The sequence below is a fragment of the Pogona vitticeps genome, chromosome 2 (assembly GCF_051106095.1).
Source record: "Pogona vitticeps strain Pit_001003342236 chromosome 2, PviZW2.1, whole genome shotgun sequence".
Lineage (NCBI taxonomy): Eukaryota > Metazoa > Chordata > Lepidosauria > Squamata > Agamidae > Pogona > Pogona vitticeps.
The window spans coordinates 108,206,129-108,225,635 of record NC_135784.1 but is presented as its reverse complement, the minus strand read 5'-3'; the positions used below and the strand labels follow the sequence as shown (position 1 = coordinate 108,225,635).

General features: G+C 38.8%; 1 protein-coding gene across 4 annotated transcripts in view; it reads right to left on the bottom strand.

Moving 5' to 3' along the window:
* Nucleotides 1-19,507, bottom strand: part of TCERG1 (transcription elongation regulator 1) — a 56,356-nt gene that overhangs the window by 21,216 nt on the left and 15,633 nt on the right. For 3 of the 4 annotated variants that reach the window (XM_020806518.3, XM_078385774.1, XM_078385773.1), the window contains exons 6-13: nt 14,450-14,512; nt 12,950-13,150; nt 10,744-10,859; nt 6,808-6,896; nt 5,782-5,942; nt 5,591-5,657; nt 5,284-5,419; nt 2,760-2,849 (exon numbers count right to left, since the gene is read on the bottom strand). In XM_020806518.3, the coding sequence (XP_020662177.1) occupies nt 2,760-2,849; nt 5,284-5,419; nt 5,591-5,657; nt 5,782-5,942; nt 6,808-6,896; nt 10,744-10,859; nt 12,950-13,150; nt 14,450-14,512 (923 nt within the window). The remainder of the gene's footprint in view (nt 1-2,759; nt 2,850-5,283; nt 5,420-5,590; nt 5,658-5,781; nt 5,943-6,807; nt 6,897-10,743; nt 10,860-12,949; nt 13,151-14,449; nt 14,513-19,507) is intronic. The other variant, XM_020806528.3, reaches the window with a different exon arrangement.

Sequence of the window (19,507 nt, the reverse complement as noted above, 5' to 3'; positions counted from 1 at the left end):
TGCCCTTATGCAACATTTTCAGAAGGCCTGAATGGCTAGGTGAAGAGGGAAAGTCTATCTCCATCATCTCTAAAATGTGTTATTGTTGGTGCTGGATCCAGTTTCTGCCAACACAACTTTATGCAACAGTACAGTGATACCTCGACTTGAGAACGTCCCTACATACAAACGATGTTAAGAACTGCTCCGTTCTCAAAAAGTTGCTTCAACTTGAGAAAGGAGCCTCGACTTAAGAACCAAAAACAAAACAAAACAAAACCAAAACAAACAAACAAAAAACGAAATAAACCCCCTACCACCTTTCCTTCCCTTTTTTGACCTAAGTTCACCTTAGGTCAAAAGAAGAAAAAAAAATGAAAAATTCACCCCCTAGTGGTAGATATGGATTAACCGGCTTTCCATTAGTTCGTATGGGAACTAATGCTTCGACTTAAGATCAGTGCCTCGATTTAAGAACGAAAAGCAGCAGATACGGATTAAATGGTTTCCAATGCATTCCTATGGTGCTTCAACTTAAGAATGTTTCAACTTAAGAACACAGTCCCAATATGGATTAAGTTCTTAAGTAGAGGTACCACTGTATTTTGCCCATTATGGATTTTTAACACAGCCTTCTATTTACTGGACCAATTCCTACTTGAACACTACAGTATGAGAAAAGTACATAAAATTCAACACAGTCAAGAAAAAAGAATGCTGTATATAGAGTTTGCTATATACTTCTTTATGAAACCCAAGTATGACTCTCATGAAGATAAACTGTTTCTATGAGAATCAGGGGAAGAAACAGTTTTTTCCGCCCCACATTATATATTAACTGTAATGGTAAATTTGTTAAAACATTTAAGAATCCAAGAAACATACATTTTCTAGAGACAATAATGCAATAAAAAGAAAATCCTAATGTATTCATGAGGAGTTCTTACCCAGAACATTTAATAAAAATCTAGCTAAAATGTTTGGATACTGGCACTTCTAAGTTTACAAGCCTATAAATAACCATCCTAGTTATAGATTGAAATAGAACACATAAATGAATCTTGATCCTTGTCTTTTGAAAATGTTTTTATTTTTTATTTTCAAGTTTGTGAAATAATATTACTTTGAAAAGAACTTTATTATGAATTAAATATATTCTCACTTTTTCAAACACTCAGGAGTATAGGCTTAATATTTATCCTGTTATATCTTTGACACAATTACTTTGGTATAAGGGTTGCTATTTTAAGTAGTTGATTCTGTACCTATGAATACTTTATTGCTTCATAGCCAATCAGGTTGCATGCATTAACATAAATTAAACCACTCTTAAAAGATAGAATTTGACATCTAATATAAATACATATAAACAATCAGAAAAGCATAAAATAATAAAACAAGCATTCTTAAACAAATATCAACTTGTCAGATTAATACGAAGAGATTGTGGAACAGGCAATGAGTTCCATCTTTCCATTGCTCGTTTAATGAATTTAGTGGTCTGTGCCACCTAGCAGAAACAAAACTGTATGTAACGGGGAGATTTTCTTGATCCCAGTTGTTAAGGGCTTAAGATACTGATCTCTCAAATCTGCATACAGAGGACATTCTGTTAGAAAATGTACCATGTCCACCATTTTAGAGCATCCTGTTGGGCAGTGTCTGCCTGTACCATGTCAATACCATATAATCTTTTAATAACATCTTCTCAGGCAGTCTTATACACTCTTCTTTGGAGGTAGACTGAGAAATAACCCATCTTAGATATAACTGTGAGTATCTTAGCTGTTCAAGAGTCCCTTCTCATTTCTTCACAGGCCAATGACACCAGAGGTGAGACCATGTGGTAAACTATTTTGAGCCACAACTGCACGGATGCTTGCTTAGCAAGAGTATCAACTGAGCAGCACCATGTCTCAGAACAGACTATGGCCATGGAGGAAGATCTAATGCTCTGGTTAAAAAATTAGGTTGTATAGATTCTAATATTGTAATATTTGAAAGAACCCATACTGGGATTCCACAGAACATCTGAGGAAACAATTTATCTTTGTATAGTTGTATTAGAGGCACCACCATTTTTCCACCTGGTCCAGAAGAAAAACAAGAAAAAGCACTGGCAAATACCTCAGCTTCCAGGGCTATAGATTTTAGGTGACCTGACCATGTTCCTGAACTTTTAAATGTCATTCCAAAGTAGGTATACAAGTTGGTCTGTTTAAGCAATTTCCTCTTCAGCTGCCATTACTATTCCTCCTTTTCCCAAAAACTAGTTTTGGTGTCATTTATTTAGAGAGGCTCCTTGGCACAATAAGTGCCTAAGGCCCTTAACAGTCTTTGCATCCCCACCTGAGTATAGGAGGACAGCACCATGTGTATAAGAGTACTGATATATTCCTGTCTTTTAGATGGGGTGGGAAAAACTTGGAGCTTGATAAAGAGACCATATCATTTAAGCATAAATTAAATAAAAGGGGAGCTAATAAACATCCCTGGCATACTCCCTTATTTACAGCTGTACATATATATGGTACTAGACTGTGAATCTTTCATTTTTTGCAGGGATAATTAATCTCTCTCTTTTTTTCAAAAATATATCAGAACTTCCCCTCTCTCCAAACCATTATTTAAATTCTGATTACTTGAAAATCCTTTATATCACAGAGCTCATTAAAGTTACAAGACAAAAGCTGAATCCATTCAGAAGACAATTAAAAAGATGGCATCTATTGACCAATTTTAAAAAATATAAATGAAAGTTTATATTTCTGCCACTTTACCTGTTTCCTTTCTTTAGGATTAAGTAGTAGGTACCGTGGATCAAAAACAATCTTGTGTAACTCCTTCTCCCAAGTAGAAAAGGCAGAAACCTATAGAAAAAAGAGGAACAGGGAAGAATTTTGATTTTTCTGCCAATTAACTTCACCCAAAGACATGCAGGTTGTGCAATTCTGCTTGAAACCTACAGGACATCTGTTAGAAAGGAGCCATAACTGAAACCTTTACAGCAGTTTCATCACTAATAAATGATAAGCCGCAGGAGGTCAGCATGGCAAATTTCCACGCTAATTGGATCTGAAAAAGTCTATATAATTACAGAGCTAACACACCTAATTACTCATTAAAATAACAACTACTGTGTGACATTTAAAAACTGCTACATGAAAAGAAAGCCTTGAAGTTCTCCATTGTGACTCCCTATGCTTTTATAGCTCTTCTTCTAAATGATCCAATATCCCACCGCCCCCAAACAAAAAAACCAACTGAAGCATTTTGCAAAGGAATCAACTTTAGGACTCTTAAAGGGGGAAAACACTTAAACCTGGCAAAGAAACATCAATGACATTTCAAAGAAATTTGCAGTTTCTTTGTTCCTCTGTGAGTTTCCCTTCTACTTTTTTGCCCAGCAGTTATGGTATTCCTCTGCTCCACAAGCAAGTCACAAGATCTTTTCCAAGATCTCAGTGACAAGTCCAGGCCTCTAAAAGCTACAGGATAGGAACTGGACTCCTATGAAGCTGTGACTTACTTCAAAAGTGTGCTGTAGGTAGAAGTAAAACAAAAGAGATGGATGGTTGTTAACTGTATTGCCCTGGCTTGTACCCAGAAACTTTCAAAAGGGAGTTGGTGTTACTTTGAGAATATGTGAATTCATTTATGTTATGTTTTTCATTATGGTCTATACTGATGATACCTGCCTAGAAAGGTGTGGAAATCACTGCACATACTATGCCTAACATCCCATCTAATGTGCAGGTGAAACCCTAACAGAATTCTATTTCATATGACTGAAACTGAACTCAGGAGTGCCAGGGTCTTGCTACCCTCTAAAAAATCCTGAATAACAACAAACCAAGGTTGAGAAGTACTTGTACTAAAATTATTAGGTGAAATTAATCTAAGTGTGCCAGTACATTCTACTGGTGGATGCCTTTGGTCTGGCACGTGAAATAAAAATAGTATTTAAAAAAAATATCCCTGGCTTTTTATTGTCATTATAGCCTCCATACAGGTTCCTTGCTCACAGCCTTCAGACTATGGCCATAATAGAAGGAAGTGTGCAAATGACAATGAGACTAGAACCAGTAATCCTCCTCACACCATTATAAGGTAATGTTTGCAAGTGTGAAGGGGTCTTTGGAAAAGACTTCTCTTTTAGGTATAATAGAAGATGTAAACATTCCCATCAGCTGCCTGTAAAGATGTGGGAACAAGGTACACTCATCATTAGAAACACTGGGATTCATAATTGGTTCCAGAAACAGAATATTGAAATTTCAAGTCTGCTGTACAGACATAAATAGTTTTTCCAACTCTATGCTGATGATCAATTCTAGGTGAAATAGACCAGAAGGGGATAGAAGACAACTAAATCCCAATGGTAACGTCCTCCTCCACAGAAATGTTATTATCAATACTGACTGCCTACCCAGTTCAGGTTGAGGATGATCAAAGTATCATTCATTAAAAGGATGAGTCTATGCCTCTTCGCCTGTGGCCCTTAATGACTATCTTTACTTTTGGAAATAATGGCCATTCTAAAAGAACTCCTACTGACAGTATCTCAGTGATAATTAAATTCACACTGGGTGAATTTGAATGTGTGTACTACTAATATCTTTTAGCAGTTAGTTTGCATATTATTTATTCATGACCCTTCTCCTGTTCAAATCTAATGCTGAAACTCTACAGAATGTAATGATGGAGGAGGACAGGGCTAGATGAGCTCCTCCAAGCATACTCACAGCACTGCTATTCACACTCCCCAAACAGGGTTTTAGTCTGAACTATCAGACAGAAATAGACACATCAGAACCTGGAAATTCCTTAACACGAATATTCACCCCAGGTTTTGGCACTGGATCAGAATACTGATAACCAACACCTATACAGCATAACTGTATATAGATAGTATTTGTCAGCTGGGGAGAAAAGATATATTAAGATAAAAGTCATCAATTAATTTTCCCATTATTTAGGCTACAATTTCAGTGAAGTCATACAGTTCTATTTCTTCTTTGAATCTAATTCAGAGAAATGTGTGTATGATCATTATTTTATGTTAGGTGCCACTATAATATTATTTTATATTATAGTAACCCTAACAGAGCTTTCAAGGTAAATGAAATATTTCTGGAGTGGTTTTACCAGTTCTACACATCCAGTGGATTTCCATGGCTGACCAGGGATTCAAACCCAGGCTTCCTGAGTTCCAGTCCATTGCACAGTCCACTACATAACATTGGGTATCTTATGAGCATTAACAGCAACCAGCAAAGAAGCAGTTCTATAACAGTTTCTGACCCCTCTCTCTAACAGCATGTCCTTGAATTGTTTCATTCGAGCCTCCAGAGGAACAATGGCTCTCTCTCGAGCTGCTTTAATTTCAGCCTCCATGGCAGCCTCCTTTTCAGAATCAATATCTTTGTTATCTTCTTTCCTGTAAAAATAAAAATATACAGGATTTCATGAAGAGCAAAGCAGGTAACCTGCCTATTTTCTACACTCACAAAGCCTAAGTCCTGGTTCAGACTAAAGAACCAATGAAACCTAGACTCTGAGACTTAGGGGTGAATGGATCATGCAGACTTGTCTTTCACACTTAACTTACTTCCGCTTCTTAGCTTTAATTGGCTCATCATCATTGGTATCTTCTAGCATTTCATGTTCTTCTTTTACTATAAGAGAGATTTCTATTAGCATTCCTGTAAATTTGGTTCAGACAAAAATGGAAGCTCTGGTCAAATTTTTAAAAGTTGTGCAATATGAAATAAATAAAGACAACGTTGCTTTTACTCTTACTTTGCTTCTTCCCTTCATCCATTCCTTTTTTGTGCGGTGGCTCCTGAATAATTTTGTCCACATCTGCTCTGCCTATTAAGTCATCTGGCCGATCCCACATAGACAGTCGAGTAGTAGGGTTATAAAAAAAAACACGCTCATCGCCAGTCCATACTACACACCTAAAGAAAAGCCATAGTCAATCTGAATTGTTGGCTTGCAAATATTAAAGCCATCAGCAGAAAATATTGCACAAACCTATACGTATGCAAGTTGCAAATCTGCTCTGTTACATTCACTTAAGAACTAACAACACAAACTTAAGAATGTTATATTTGGGACAAAAGGTACACAGTATTCAGTGGACATTTTCCCAAGTATGTATGTAGAGGAACAGAATCAAACAATAGCATTTAACTGTACCTGCCTATCTTGTATTATATCCCTTTCTTTTATCACCAGAATCTTCCTGCTGTGGACAGAACGAATGCCTCTGCTGGTAAAATGGGGAAAGGAGGTATTCTTCACTCATTTACCATCCACCCACCCCCACAGTCCTGTGCTGCCAAATATCTGCTCCAAAGAGTCAAGTGATCCTTTGGAATAATCTGTGACTATGTGAGCTGAAGAAGAAAAAGAAAATTGGCAAAGATTACCTCCTTACCTCTTCCCACTGACTGGAGGGTCCTACATGAACCTCCACTTAGGCAGTGCTTGCAGTGGAAGGGGAAAAGCTGGATCAATTCCTATGAAATCAGACGTGGAATGCAGCCCAGGGTACTAGAAATGTCTGTGATGCAGTAGCAGTCTGATAGCAATAAAACTGATCGTTTTTCAGTTTAATAGCATTTTTTCTGTTCCTTTAACAAAATATACCATAGAAACCTATAACTGATGTTATTAATGTAAACTTAAAAGTTAAGAATTTATTTTCTTGCTCGTTAGTTGTAATGCAACATTTTCATACGAAACTGCACAGTAACTGCAATCTTTAAAATTACATCTCTAATGTAGTGACCAATAAATATGAGGAAGAATGTTATATACCATGGAGTACCAGGAATGGGGGTAGTAGCTACAGGTTTTGCTTTCTGAGCTGCCTTTTCCTCTTCAGTCATTTCTTCTTCTTTTGGCTCCTGGTGAGAAACAAAGGTTGAAGAGAACAATTATACTCAAGAGCATTAGTGGATTGTGTTTAATGATAATGCTAGCAAAAACAACAACAACAACAACACTACAGTGGAAAGGTGTGCTCTTTCATGTTTTTGGATTCCAACCCTCAGAATTCTCCAGGTACTCACCTGGCAGAATGCTGGGAGTTCCAGTCCAAAATACATGTACATCTCTGAATCAGAATTTTTTGTGGCTGAACAGGAAGGATTTAGGGGGGAAAGCCTATGTTGAAACTCCAACAATACGAAACTTGTCAAAATTTTATATACAGTGGTACCTCACTTAGCGAGGTTAATCCGTTTCGGAAAAACCGTCGCTAAGTGTTTTCACCGTTAAGCGAAAAGAAAAAGCCCATAGAAACGCATTAAAACGTGATTAATGCGTTCCTATGGGCTAAAAACTCACCTTTAAGCGAAGATCCTCCATGGGGCGGCCATTTCTGGTGCCTCATAAGCAAGGTATCCATTCCAGAAAACAGTGGGCGGCCATTTTGAAACCGCTGATCAGCTGTTTAAAAAAGCATTGCTTTGCTATGATCGGTTCCCCAAGCAGGGAACCGATCTTGGAACAGCACCGCCAGCCAGCCCCGGACGCCCGGTCTCCATGGCCGGGCGAGAGCAAGGGGGAGGGAGCGTGGCTGTCTCCAGCCAGTGAGGGCTCAGAGGCAGGCAGCCGGGAAGGGGCGTGCCTCTGATGGCCAGCCAGCCAGCCCTGGATACCCAGTCTCCTTGGTGGGGCTCTCCCGGGGTGCAGACAGGCCAGGAGGGGGTCTCTGGCGTGCCGCCGCCCCCCCGTCCAGCCGCTGCCGTCCTGATCCTGGTCCCGGGCGGGCGCCTCCTCCTTTGCAGCGCTCTGGCTCAGCGCCCGCCCCAGGGGTGCGGGCAGGGATCAAGGCCAGGCCCTTCGCCCCTCCTTCCCTCCCTCCACCCGAGACGCCAATCCGGAGCGCCCCCCTCCCCCCTCCTCACCGGCGGGCCTTTGGGCTGCTCGTGGCGATGCTCTTCTCCGGGAGCAGCCCAAAGGCTGTTCCAAAAAGTGAGCCTTTGGGCTGCTCGCAGCGAAGCACTTCTTGGGGAGCACCCCAAGAGCTCGCTTTTTGGAACAGCTGACGGGCGGGCCTTTGGGCTGCTCTTGGAGAAGCGCTTTGTCGCGAGCAGCCCAAAGGCCCGCCGGTCAGCTGTTCCAAAAAGCGAGCCCTTGGGTTGCTCCCAGGGAAGCGCTTCCCCGCAAGCAGCGCAAAGCCCGTTTTTTGGAACAGCTGACCGGCGGGGCCTTTGTGATGATCGTGGGGAAGCGCTCCCCCGCGATCATCGCAAAGCAAATTTTCCCCATAGGGGCCATCGCAAAGCGATCGCTCTTGCGATGGCAAAAAATCCATCGCAAAGCGATTTCATTGCTAAACGGAGCGATCGCTATGCGAGGCACCACTGTATTTTATTACTTTCTATATCCTTTGTTACCAGCTCTGGTAAAACTGTACAATGCAACTTTGCTTCTGACATTCAAGCTTCTAAACGTAACTGACACCATTTCAATGTTTAAGATATCACACCTATGCTTTAAAAGTATGTAACTCAAATTTTCCAAGGCTATTCATAATACTGGTTTATTCATATTCTGTAAAATTACTTGCACAATCAAATACAGGTTCTAATCAGGTCCTAAAATAAAAGAACTATTCAGTGAGCTGCCAATATGATTTGGGTGTCATCCAAAGTAACAAGAAAATAAATTCTGTTTTATTTCATTAGGACTGAAGTTCAAAATTTTCTTGATTGCATTTTTTCTGTAGCCCTACAAGCCAGAAATCAATTAGGTATACCTGTCAACGGAACTGTTTTTGTTGGCAGAATCTGGCAGGATATCCTTTGCAATGCAGTCCCCTCTACAGCCCCCAGATTTGTTCTGAATGGCTAGGATACCCTCTAGATCTCATTTTCCCAAAACAGTAAAGGCTGCAGGAGGATTCTATACAATAGAATGATCTATTGCACCTGCACCACAGTGCCAGTGGAAAGTTGGATTTAGGCTTTTTAGACATGAAGGCCAAAATCCTATTGGCTGTTTTTGGATACAGAAGTGCTAATTGAGGCTAATCAATGAAGCATGTATTCGCGAAGGCTTTCACGGCCGGGATCTAATGGTTGTTGTGGGTTTTCCGGGCTTCTTGGCCGTGTTCTGAAGGTGGTTTTTCCTAACGTTTCGCCAGTCTCTGTGGCCGGCATCTTCAGAGGACAGCAAACTGTGCTCTTGTGTAGTTTGGCTAGGGTGTGAAGTATTTATGGCTGTGAGATGGGATGATTAGTGTGTAAAAGAAACAGAGGGCCAACTCCCGTTCCTAGATGTCATGGTCCTACGCAAAACTGACCTCCGACTGGGACACAAGCTCTACAGAAAAGCCACTCACACAGACAGGTACCTACACAAAAACTCCAACCACCACCCATGGCAAAAAAGAGGCATAATCAAAACACTGGTAGACTGTGCAAATCGGAACTGTGAAGCTCAGTTTCTCAACACTGAACTCGACCACCTGAATTGGGCCCTACAGGCAAATGGCTACTCCAAAAATGAAATCACAAGAGCCATCAAACCAAGAAAACAACACCGAACTGAAGAAGAAAAACAGCCACCCACAAACAAAGTATTTCTGCCATACATCAAAGTGGTCACAGACTGCATGGGGAAATTTCTGAAAAAACACAACATAAAAACAGTATTCAAGCCCACGACAAAAATACAACAAATGTTACGGTCAGCAAAGGACAGAAGGGACCCCCTTACCACTGCAGGAGTATACCGAATACCTTGCAGTTGTGGCCAGGTATACACTGGAACCACAAAATGAAGCATCCACACCAGAATCAAAGAACATGAGAGACATTGCAGACTAAAACAACCAGAAAAATCTGCAGTAGCTGAACATGCCCTAAAACAAACTGGACGTGAAATTCTATTTCAAAATATGGAAATACTAGACAACACCAGCAATCATTACGTCAGACTGCACAGGGAAGCCATTGAAATCCACAAGCACCAGAAAAACTTCAATAAAAAAGAGGAAAGTTTGAAACTCAACAAAACTTGGCTCCCAGCTCTCAAAAATACAGCATGCAAAAGGTCACGAACTCTACCCAAGCACAAGGTCAAGGGGATCACTACCATCAACCACAGTGACAGACAATCTCCTTATCACAACAATAAACGCACAACAAAACACACTAATCACCCATCCACAGAAAACAATACACCCACAACAATACACACTAATCATCCCATCTCACAGCCATAAATACTCCACGCCCTAGCCAAACTACACAAGAGCACAGTTTGCTGTCCTCTGAAGATGCCGGCCACAGAGACTGGCGAAACGTTAGGAAAAACCACCTTCAGAACACGGCCAAGAAGCCCGGAAAACCCACAACAACCAATGAAGCATGATTCACATGCCAGCCATACAACCAGCAGACATCCAGACATGTTATTATCAGCCTGTTAGCTGCCATGACATTCATGATTCCCATATGAAAAAATGATACCAGTCTGGCCCAAACAAATAAACAACAACAACAACAACAATTTATTAAAGATATTTAGATAAATCACACAATATCAGAAACATTGGTCAAGACTTCTTTTAGATCTTTTTAACTTTAATGTTATAAAAGAGCCAGAGGGTTCATTGATGGTGTCATATCTTCATAATGTCTCTGATATTATGTGATTTTATCTAAATAATGTATTATCTTCCTGGTCACTGACCGTAAACAAAATACTAGATATAACTGTATCTGTATTAAGGTATTTTACCTCTTTTATAAGCTCCTTGATAGGTTCAATTTTGGGTTCCTCTTCTTCTGTTTCCATAGGCAAAGGGTCCTCAGGAGGTTCCTTAATGTTTTCTTTCATCTTCTCTTCTACTTTATCTTTTAAAAAAAGATTTTCAAAATCATTTTTTCAGCTTTTTGTAAATTCAAATTAGTTATCTTCTCATCAGTACAATTTTCACAATAAAACCTCAAGTGATCAACTGCTGAACACCAGGGAGTCTGACTTTGATCCTAGCAAGCAAAAAAAGTACAGGGAAGGAGGATGTAATGCACAGCTGGTAAATAAAGCTGCTAGAGATCTAGAGCACATTTTTGTTCAGTGAGTTTGAATGGCACCAACAAAGTTTATTCTTCTTCCCCTACGCTCTCTCTGTCTTGAAACAGATGCTGGTCTAATTGGTAGGCCGCTGAAAGTGGAAGCAGGTGACACCATTTTTAGTATCTCTCCCTGTTGTTACCCAGCATTTGTTTTACCATAACAAAAAACCATCATTTTATTTATTTATTTATTTATTTATTTATTTATTTATTTATTTATTTATTCATTCATTCATTCACTCACTCACTCACTCACTCAAAATATTTTTACCCTGCCTTTCTCTTTATAAAAGACCCAAAGTGGCTGACATACTTAAAAGGCAATATTTAAAGCTAAAACCAGTAAGTATACACATACTAAAAAGGATCAAACAAGTCTTGTAAAATAAAAACTAGATAGCCTCAAAAACCTCCCTCCCTCCTTGAGCTTATAGACCACCCTAATTAGTGGAATACTACTTGGGGTGGTTTATATTAGGTATCATTGGATAAAGCCTTTTCTCAAACAGTCTGTTTTGCTTTCCTCCTCCCAGCACTATATTCCATGTATTTGCGAAGGCTTTCACGGCCGGGATCTAATGGTTGTTGTGGGTTTTTCGGGCTCTTTGGCCGTGTTCTGAAAGTTGTTCTTCCTAACATTTTGCCAGTCTCTGTGGCCAGCATCTTCATAGTGCTGTCCTCTGAAGATGCCGGCCAGAGAGACTGGCGAAACGTTAGGAAGAACAACCTTCAGAACACGGCCAAAGAGCCCGAAAAACCCACAACAACCACTATATTCCACGTTAGTAGACTTAATGTGTAGTCTTCATCCCGAGAATATACTCTTTCTAAACAAATCCCAGACAACCTCCTGTACTTATTCAATTTACAGGCAAACTGACTGAATGGGAAAATTTCTCCTTACTGCTCCAAAGAAAAAAGAGACGATTAATTTTTTTAAAGGAGGAAGGAATACATGGAGTCAATTTTTTGGGAAATGCAAAAATGACTGTCTCCTATGCTTTTGTACCTTTATTTTCAAAAGACATAGAGCAGAGCTTGCCAGGGAAATGGGAGCCAATGCTTCATTTTCAGCCCTCCCTCATAATTCTGTGAGAGGGCAGAATTTCATGTACATCAGTAGAAAGGGAAAAGTAGGGAACACCCTGCTAAGAAAAATTTTAGCATAATGCTACTAGATTTCTTTCTTTCTTTCTTTTGTGGTGAGGATTTGGATTTGGCAACTGTGGTAACTACTGAATTCAAGAATCCAATGATAATTTGGCAAAAATGCAATGACAACTTTATTTGCTCTGGAAAAACTATTCTGCGATTGTATTATTCCTATCCTGGCCAGATCAGTTACACATATACACCATGGTGATAACTGCTAAAACCATGAACATGAGTGATAGATTGTAAAATGGCAAACGGGAGTGAGGGAGAATGAAAAAGACACATAAATACAGAGAACAGTATGGTTGAACAGGCAGGAGAAGCTCTCCAAAAGGTGAATGCAAAGGAAAAGTTTGCCTGTGGACTGTGATCTATACCAGAAGGCCTCCTAGTTTTTTGGGATACATGTACATTTAGTGACAACTGAGGAATGTGGCAACCTATCTGTAAAATACCCATAATGTGCATGAACGCTACCAAAACTGATGGCAATTATTAAAAAGACAATCCACTTGGTCAATAATTTTCTGGATTTAATAATTAATTCAGTAAGATGTTCAGTTTTTTACCATGGATTTGCTATTTTCATTTTGATTTTGTGTGGATTCCTGTACCATTGCCTAATGGCACACTATTTTCAATAGTTACATAGTCTTCCTAACTTTGTAAAGCAGATCATTAGTTGTGTATGAGCTATGAAATGAAGATCATACCTTTTTCCTTCAGTTCTTGAGGCTTCTCCCATGTTGATTCCAACGTCCTATTGTTATAGTAGTAAGTTTTCCCATCTGCTGTTTTGTACTCAGTCCATTCAGAGACTGCTGTTGCTCCAGCCAATGTAGCAGGTGAAGCGGCAATAGCAACCTGAGGATGGATCATAGGTACAATAGGAGGAGCCATTCCTGGCAAGACACCTATATAAGAAGGAGCAATAAAAAGGCAAATACTGATAAAGCAAATTTTGTGAATCTGAAGTGCCACACTGAGATCAGCATTTGTAAAACATATAAAAGAAAACAAAGCTATTATTACCAGAACCTGACATATTCTTTCTCAGCTATATTCCTATGCTAGTAAACTTATTTCATGCATTTTAATAAACCCAAATTCTTATGGCACAAAAATTAGTCATTATTTTATCATGTGACATTATATAATTAACTATAAGAATCAGGATTAATGAAGACAGGGAAACAAGTGACTGCCTTTCGAAGTCGTAATAAGGGCTATGACTTTTAAAATAAAAAGCCAGCTAGAGATGCAGAGTGAATAATTATCAGCAAATCATTTCTATCAATTCTCTCTTAATTAGCCAGTTTTTGATATAGCAAGGCAGACCTACACATGCAAACAGGGTTTTCCCCATACTAAGGAAGGAGAGCCCTGTGCCCCGCCTATCAGTGCTAGTAGCAGCCAGTTTTAGAAGGCAGGAAATAGGCAACTTGGTGCCTGAGCTTCCAGCCTTCATTCCATGTCCCTAAAAATCAGTAATGATTTTTAGAGATAAATGACTTTATTTGGCAGTTTTTTTAAAAAAACAACAGTGAAATTTAATTAAGGAAAGAGTGATTCCTTCAGCTTAATTAAGATAAGTACAAAGAATATAGTGATTTAAATCTGAGTTTTTCTCCTTAAATGGGTGGAGGGTTAAGACATGTTTCTTTTAAGTGTATTTAAATTTCATTTGATGCAAAGTTAATAGAGCAAATTTGGTGCCATACAATACTAACTTTTCAACTAACTGAATATTTAAGATACTGATAATAAACTGCTTATTTTATATGAAAATGTCTGTATCTAAAACAATTTATAGTTTAAAAATCAGACGTACATATATATATATACACATACACAAGCACGCTAACATGCAAACAAAGTCTGGTCACTATACAGATGGCAGGAGAGAGAGAGAGAGGAAAGAAATATTGTAACCCACAGAGAAAAACAAAAACAAAACATGGACATGGAAGAGATTTACATGAATAGTGATTTAAACTTGAGAAGATTTTTTTTCTAATCAGGGGAATAATATCTGTTAATTGGGAAGGTTTCTTGGGGGCTACATGTGAAATCTTTATTTATAAGTATACTGTGAAAATAAAGATAGAAATCCAGTTATTTGGGAAAAGCAAATAAAAGTTAAAACCAACAACATTCACTACCATGCCAACTTACAGACAAAACAGACTAAGATGTTTTTTTAAAAAAATTACCGGTCTTGGTGGTAGCGACTGTCTTTACATACGGGCAGCTGACTATTTGCATCATTGCTACACCTGTAAAATGGATAAGCAAGCATGTTGGAAAGCTGCCATCGTATGCCAGCTACCACTGGGAATTTGAGCAGTATCAGGTTCCTGCTAGAAATTTAGCATGCCATTTTTCAATGGCAATAAGCAGCAAGCAGGAAGGTCTGAAATTGGTTTTGTTCTAACAATTTATTAAAGTGATGTCAGATCAATCGTAAGTTCCTGCAATAATCCTACTTTATACTGTTAAAAGAGAATTCAAAGGACAATGCATCAGTCCTTGAAAAGAAGTATGGGATGACCCAGAGATTTAAATTCAGTCTGGGTAGTCTTCTCTTCTGCACATTCTCGAGACAACATACTCTCTGTGTTTATCCAGCATTTAGGCAAAACAGTTCATGCAGCCAAATCCTGTGCATATTTACTTGGAACGAAACCACACTATGTTCAATAGAGATGAGTTCCAAGTACCCACAGGATTGCAGTCTAAGGAATTTACTTATTAGGGATAACAAAAAATATGGCCTTTGAGAAGACAATGTCATACTGTGCGGAACGGGTGCATCAGTTTGGAGAGGTAAAAGACAAAGTTGAAGGTAAGGACGTAAACTCAAGGGGATGCAAGGTAAGGGGAGAAAAAACACAAGCTATGCTGATGGTTCATTAGCAACCTACACATTTACCCTCCCTTATATATCCTCTCACCTTTTCCACTCCTACCTCCATACAAGGACCAACACAGATCACAAGCTAGTACTTCTGACATTAATTGAGCCACATCTGAAGTACTTTAGTGTAGGTGTCTTCAATGTGGCTTAGATAATATTCAATGGGTTCCATTACATTTATTAGCCAAGAACTCAAGGATTGTTTTCTAATTAAATAAAATATTCTGAAAATCCACATAGGATGGGGCATCAAAAAAATGACTGAGGAAAACAGGAAGTGGAGTGAGATTCCAGACAAGAGATCATTTAAAAGAGGCTACTGCATGAGAGGTACCAAGCTATTTCAATACCTTCTAATACCTGAAATGCAAAAAAAACCCCAAAAAAACAAACAAAAAAAAACCCCACCCTCTTCCTGAATCTTTCAATTTCTTCTCAGAATTTAGGACATCCGAATTTAATTCACAAATTTAAAACATTGAAAACTAATAATGCTTCCTTAATGCAGTGGTGCCTTGACTTACGAATGTCCCGACTTACGACCATTTTGAGTTACGTCCAGCTCTGGCCACAAAATTTTGCTTCAACTTGTGACCAGAGCTTTGAGTAACAACCAGAAAAAAGGCAGGGAAAAAGGCAGGGAATTCACACTGCTAACCATTGGTGCTGTTTGAGGCTGCTTCTTTGTAGCTCTTCCGCCCCAGTGGTTAGAATGTGCGTTCAAAGGAGGCTTCAGACTGCCTGGTAAAGTGCTGCTTTTTGCTTTTTAAAAACTGGCTGTTCTGGGTGGGTTTTGCAGCATGGTTTTCGGCTGGGAAGGTTATGTTTCTGTGCTATGATGAGTCTTGCAGTCTTTGTTTTTTGGGTTTTTTTCGCGTTTCTGATGGGTCTTGCAGTCCCTACTGTTTTGTTGTGGGGTTTTTTTTGCATTTCCGATGGGTCTTTCAGTCTCTGTTTGCTTTTTGGGTTTTGCATTTCCAATGGGTCTGGCAGTCTCTGCTTTTTGGTTGGGTGGTTTTTTTTTTTTTTTTTTTTTTTTTTTTTTTTTTTTTTTGCATTTCCAATAGGTCTTGCAGTCTCTGCTTGCTTTTGGATCCCCCCCCTTTCGGCTGGTATGGATTAATCGTGTTTCTGATGGGTTTTGCAGTGTTTTTTTTTTGTGAAACACCCCCCCCCCCGGCTGCATTGGATTAATCACGTTTCAATGCATTCCTATGGGAAATGGTGCTTCGAGTTATGATCATTTCGAGTTACGACCATCTTCTGGAATGGATTAAGTTCGTAAGTCAAGGCAGCACTGTACTATCTAGTACAAAAACATTAAAATATCATTTAAGGGCTTATGTATTTTAAATCAGTCCTCTTCCATATTCCCAAAATTCAACCCTGCATGGAACTAAGTGTAAACTAAACTGGTGAGTCAAACAAAGCATTGGCTACAGTGAATTTATGGTACAAACTTTCAATGTATGCAGAGGTTAATCTTGTTAGCCATGTTTTGAACATGCCTGAAAACTAGAGCTATGCCTGCAGTTCTCAACATACTTAGCTAGGGAGTATATCATACAGTGGAAATTACTTCTTCATAAATACACACAAAAGTGTTAGAAGTTATTGTAAAAATAAAAATTTTAAACCTCTATTCAGTACGGAAAGACTATTGAATCTGTATAATTTAACTTGTAAGGATTTCTGAGGAAAGTAGCCCTTGTTCTTACATATTCCTACATTTTGTCATATTCTAATATATAGCTAGCTTTTAGTATGTAATAGAAGACCTCCTGTTCAGTATGTACCGTTTTCCCAAAAATAAGCCCTAACATGAAAACAAGCCCTAGTATGAGTTTTCAGGATGCTCGTAATATAAGCCCTATCCCAAAAATAAACCCCAGTTAAGTGAAACCCCGCCCTCCACCATTGTGCAGCAACCAGAAGATGACACGACTGTATTTGAATAAATGTAGATTGCTGTACATAAAAAAAATTAAAACATCCCCTGAAAATAAGCCCTAATGCGTTTTTGGAGCAAAAAATAATATAAGACCCTGTCTTAATTTTGAGGAAACACGGTATTAAGTTAGCATCACAATATCTAACTCACTTCACTGACCTTTAGAAACCTGCATAGTTCCAACTATGCAGCAGGGCGAAGACAATGTATTTTACTTGTGTACAGTCTAGTTTTAATATTTTTTTAATAAGAAGGTTTCTACCCATTATGATCTTAAAGAACATACAAGGGTTGGATGTCTTTCAAATGGCACAAGTCTCAAAGGATGTCAGGGCTGGTCATTCATTTTCCATAGCACTGGCAAGATGCAGTACATTTACAGGATCTGTAATGCGTTGCTATGTTTTAGCCTTTCCCCTTTTTGCAATAGACTACCTTCTCAAATTGATATTATTCTTGTTATGGGAAACAGGGTTCAAACAAAGCATACACAAACACACTGGAATGGGAACAAAGCAAAACAAAAACAAAACACAGGCCAAGGTCCAACAGTATGCTTCAGGATCCAATGTCTAGGATTTTCCTCCCCTTTCCTGACCCTACAGAGCCAAAGAGACTGTTTCAAAGAATTTCTAAACCTCCCTAGTTAGGATTTTGTGTGGCAGTTGCAGGAACCAGGGTCATTGATTTTGGCCCAATACCAGATTAGTGCAGCTATTCTTCACTGTGGCCCAATACACAATGGACCAGACAGAAGACATACATTTTGAAGTTTTTGAGGTCTCAACATCTGGATTTTAATGTAGAATAAAATGAATGTCCTTTTTCTTTCTGGTGCCAAATGGAGTACTTGTTTGAGCAATCATTCACTTGCTGTTATGTCTCAAAATATCTACTGGAAGACAGTTTAAGTCTTCCAAGTTCTCACTGCAAAGACAGGGAAGCTTGATGAGTAGCCAAGACAGTTTAACAAGAAGAATTTTATAAAGTTGGGGGAAAAACTCTGCATAATGTACAAACCTGACATTGGCACTGGTTATACCCAAAGACCAAAATGTCAGCTTCTGAATTAGTGATGTCATTAAAATTATGAATATGGCTAATACACTGTGATTTGACAAAAAAAGCTACATGGCTATTTACCCTCTGGCAAAGTTCTCAAATACAACCTCTCATACAGGCCTGATTTAAATGTCCAGCAACTGGGTTAACATACAAAATGCTCAAGTGTCATGCATGTGCAAGTAGCCCCTTTGCTCCTGTTTCCTGCAAGCCACCTGCCCACAGCTCCCTGTTATAACCTGAAATAAGAAATTTTGATCAATGATTTTTAAACAAGCCAGCATGTGAAACCACTGTTCAAAGCTGGCCTTTGAATCTTCACTTGTTAAGAAGCTATTAACCATAATTCTCAGTTCACAAGTAAGTAGTTAGCAGTGGCTCCCTTGGCTTGCTTCCCTGGTTGTTTTATAAGAGGAATGAAGTAAGAACAATGTAGTTATACATGGGTACACAAAATTTCAGCTATTAAGTCAGGATTTTACCATCCTAACACAATTATAATGCCAAAAGATTCTCTCTTCAATCATATAGGTCTGGAAATTTATTCCATTTTCTAAATGAAGGCTATACATGTAAGGAATTTAAGCTGGAACATGGGCCACTTGGGCATAACTTAAGCAACATATGGTCATTAAAACTGCTACCTTGCATAATAATTAATATGCTAATATTCTAATACAGACTGCTCTTAATAACTATGTATTTTATGTTTCCAAATCTCTTTACAATAATAATTAATTTAAAATGATGTGGCTGACCTCCAAAGACCCTGCACATGAACAGAAAACACTGGTTTGCTTGTAACACTGAAGCCTTTCCTTGATCACAATACAGTCTGTCTCCAGGCTTTCTGAAGTAGCTGTGTCAAGGAATGTAAGACATAGGGATTGAATGCAGCAAGTCTAGTATCATGGATTCTAATGCTTTTGGGTATATGGATATTAAAACTCTAAGCTTAAACTTTTATTTTATTAAGTTTCTATACTACTCTTCAACATTCCTTCCTTTCTCATCAAAATAATAGCAGAACTTCTGAAGAGTAAATGCCTTTGCACAACAACACTTTAAAGTAACCTTTATCAGGTACAAATATATACCCATAGTCTAAGCTGATTAAGAAAGTGGTGCTATTTGCTGCATCTTAACCTGCAAACTCTTCAACTAATTCTTCAAACAGCTTTTCTATGTAATTAAGACAACTTAGAAGCTACCTCAGCATGTAAGAGGACTGGGAAACTAGTAGTTCACCAATGTTCTTGGACTATTGATTCCCAGAATGGCCATGATCAGGGTTGACAGGAGCTGCAGTACCAAGATGCCACTTATCTTAAAAGCCAATTA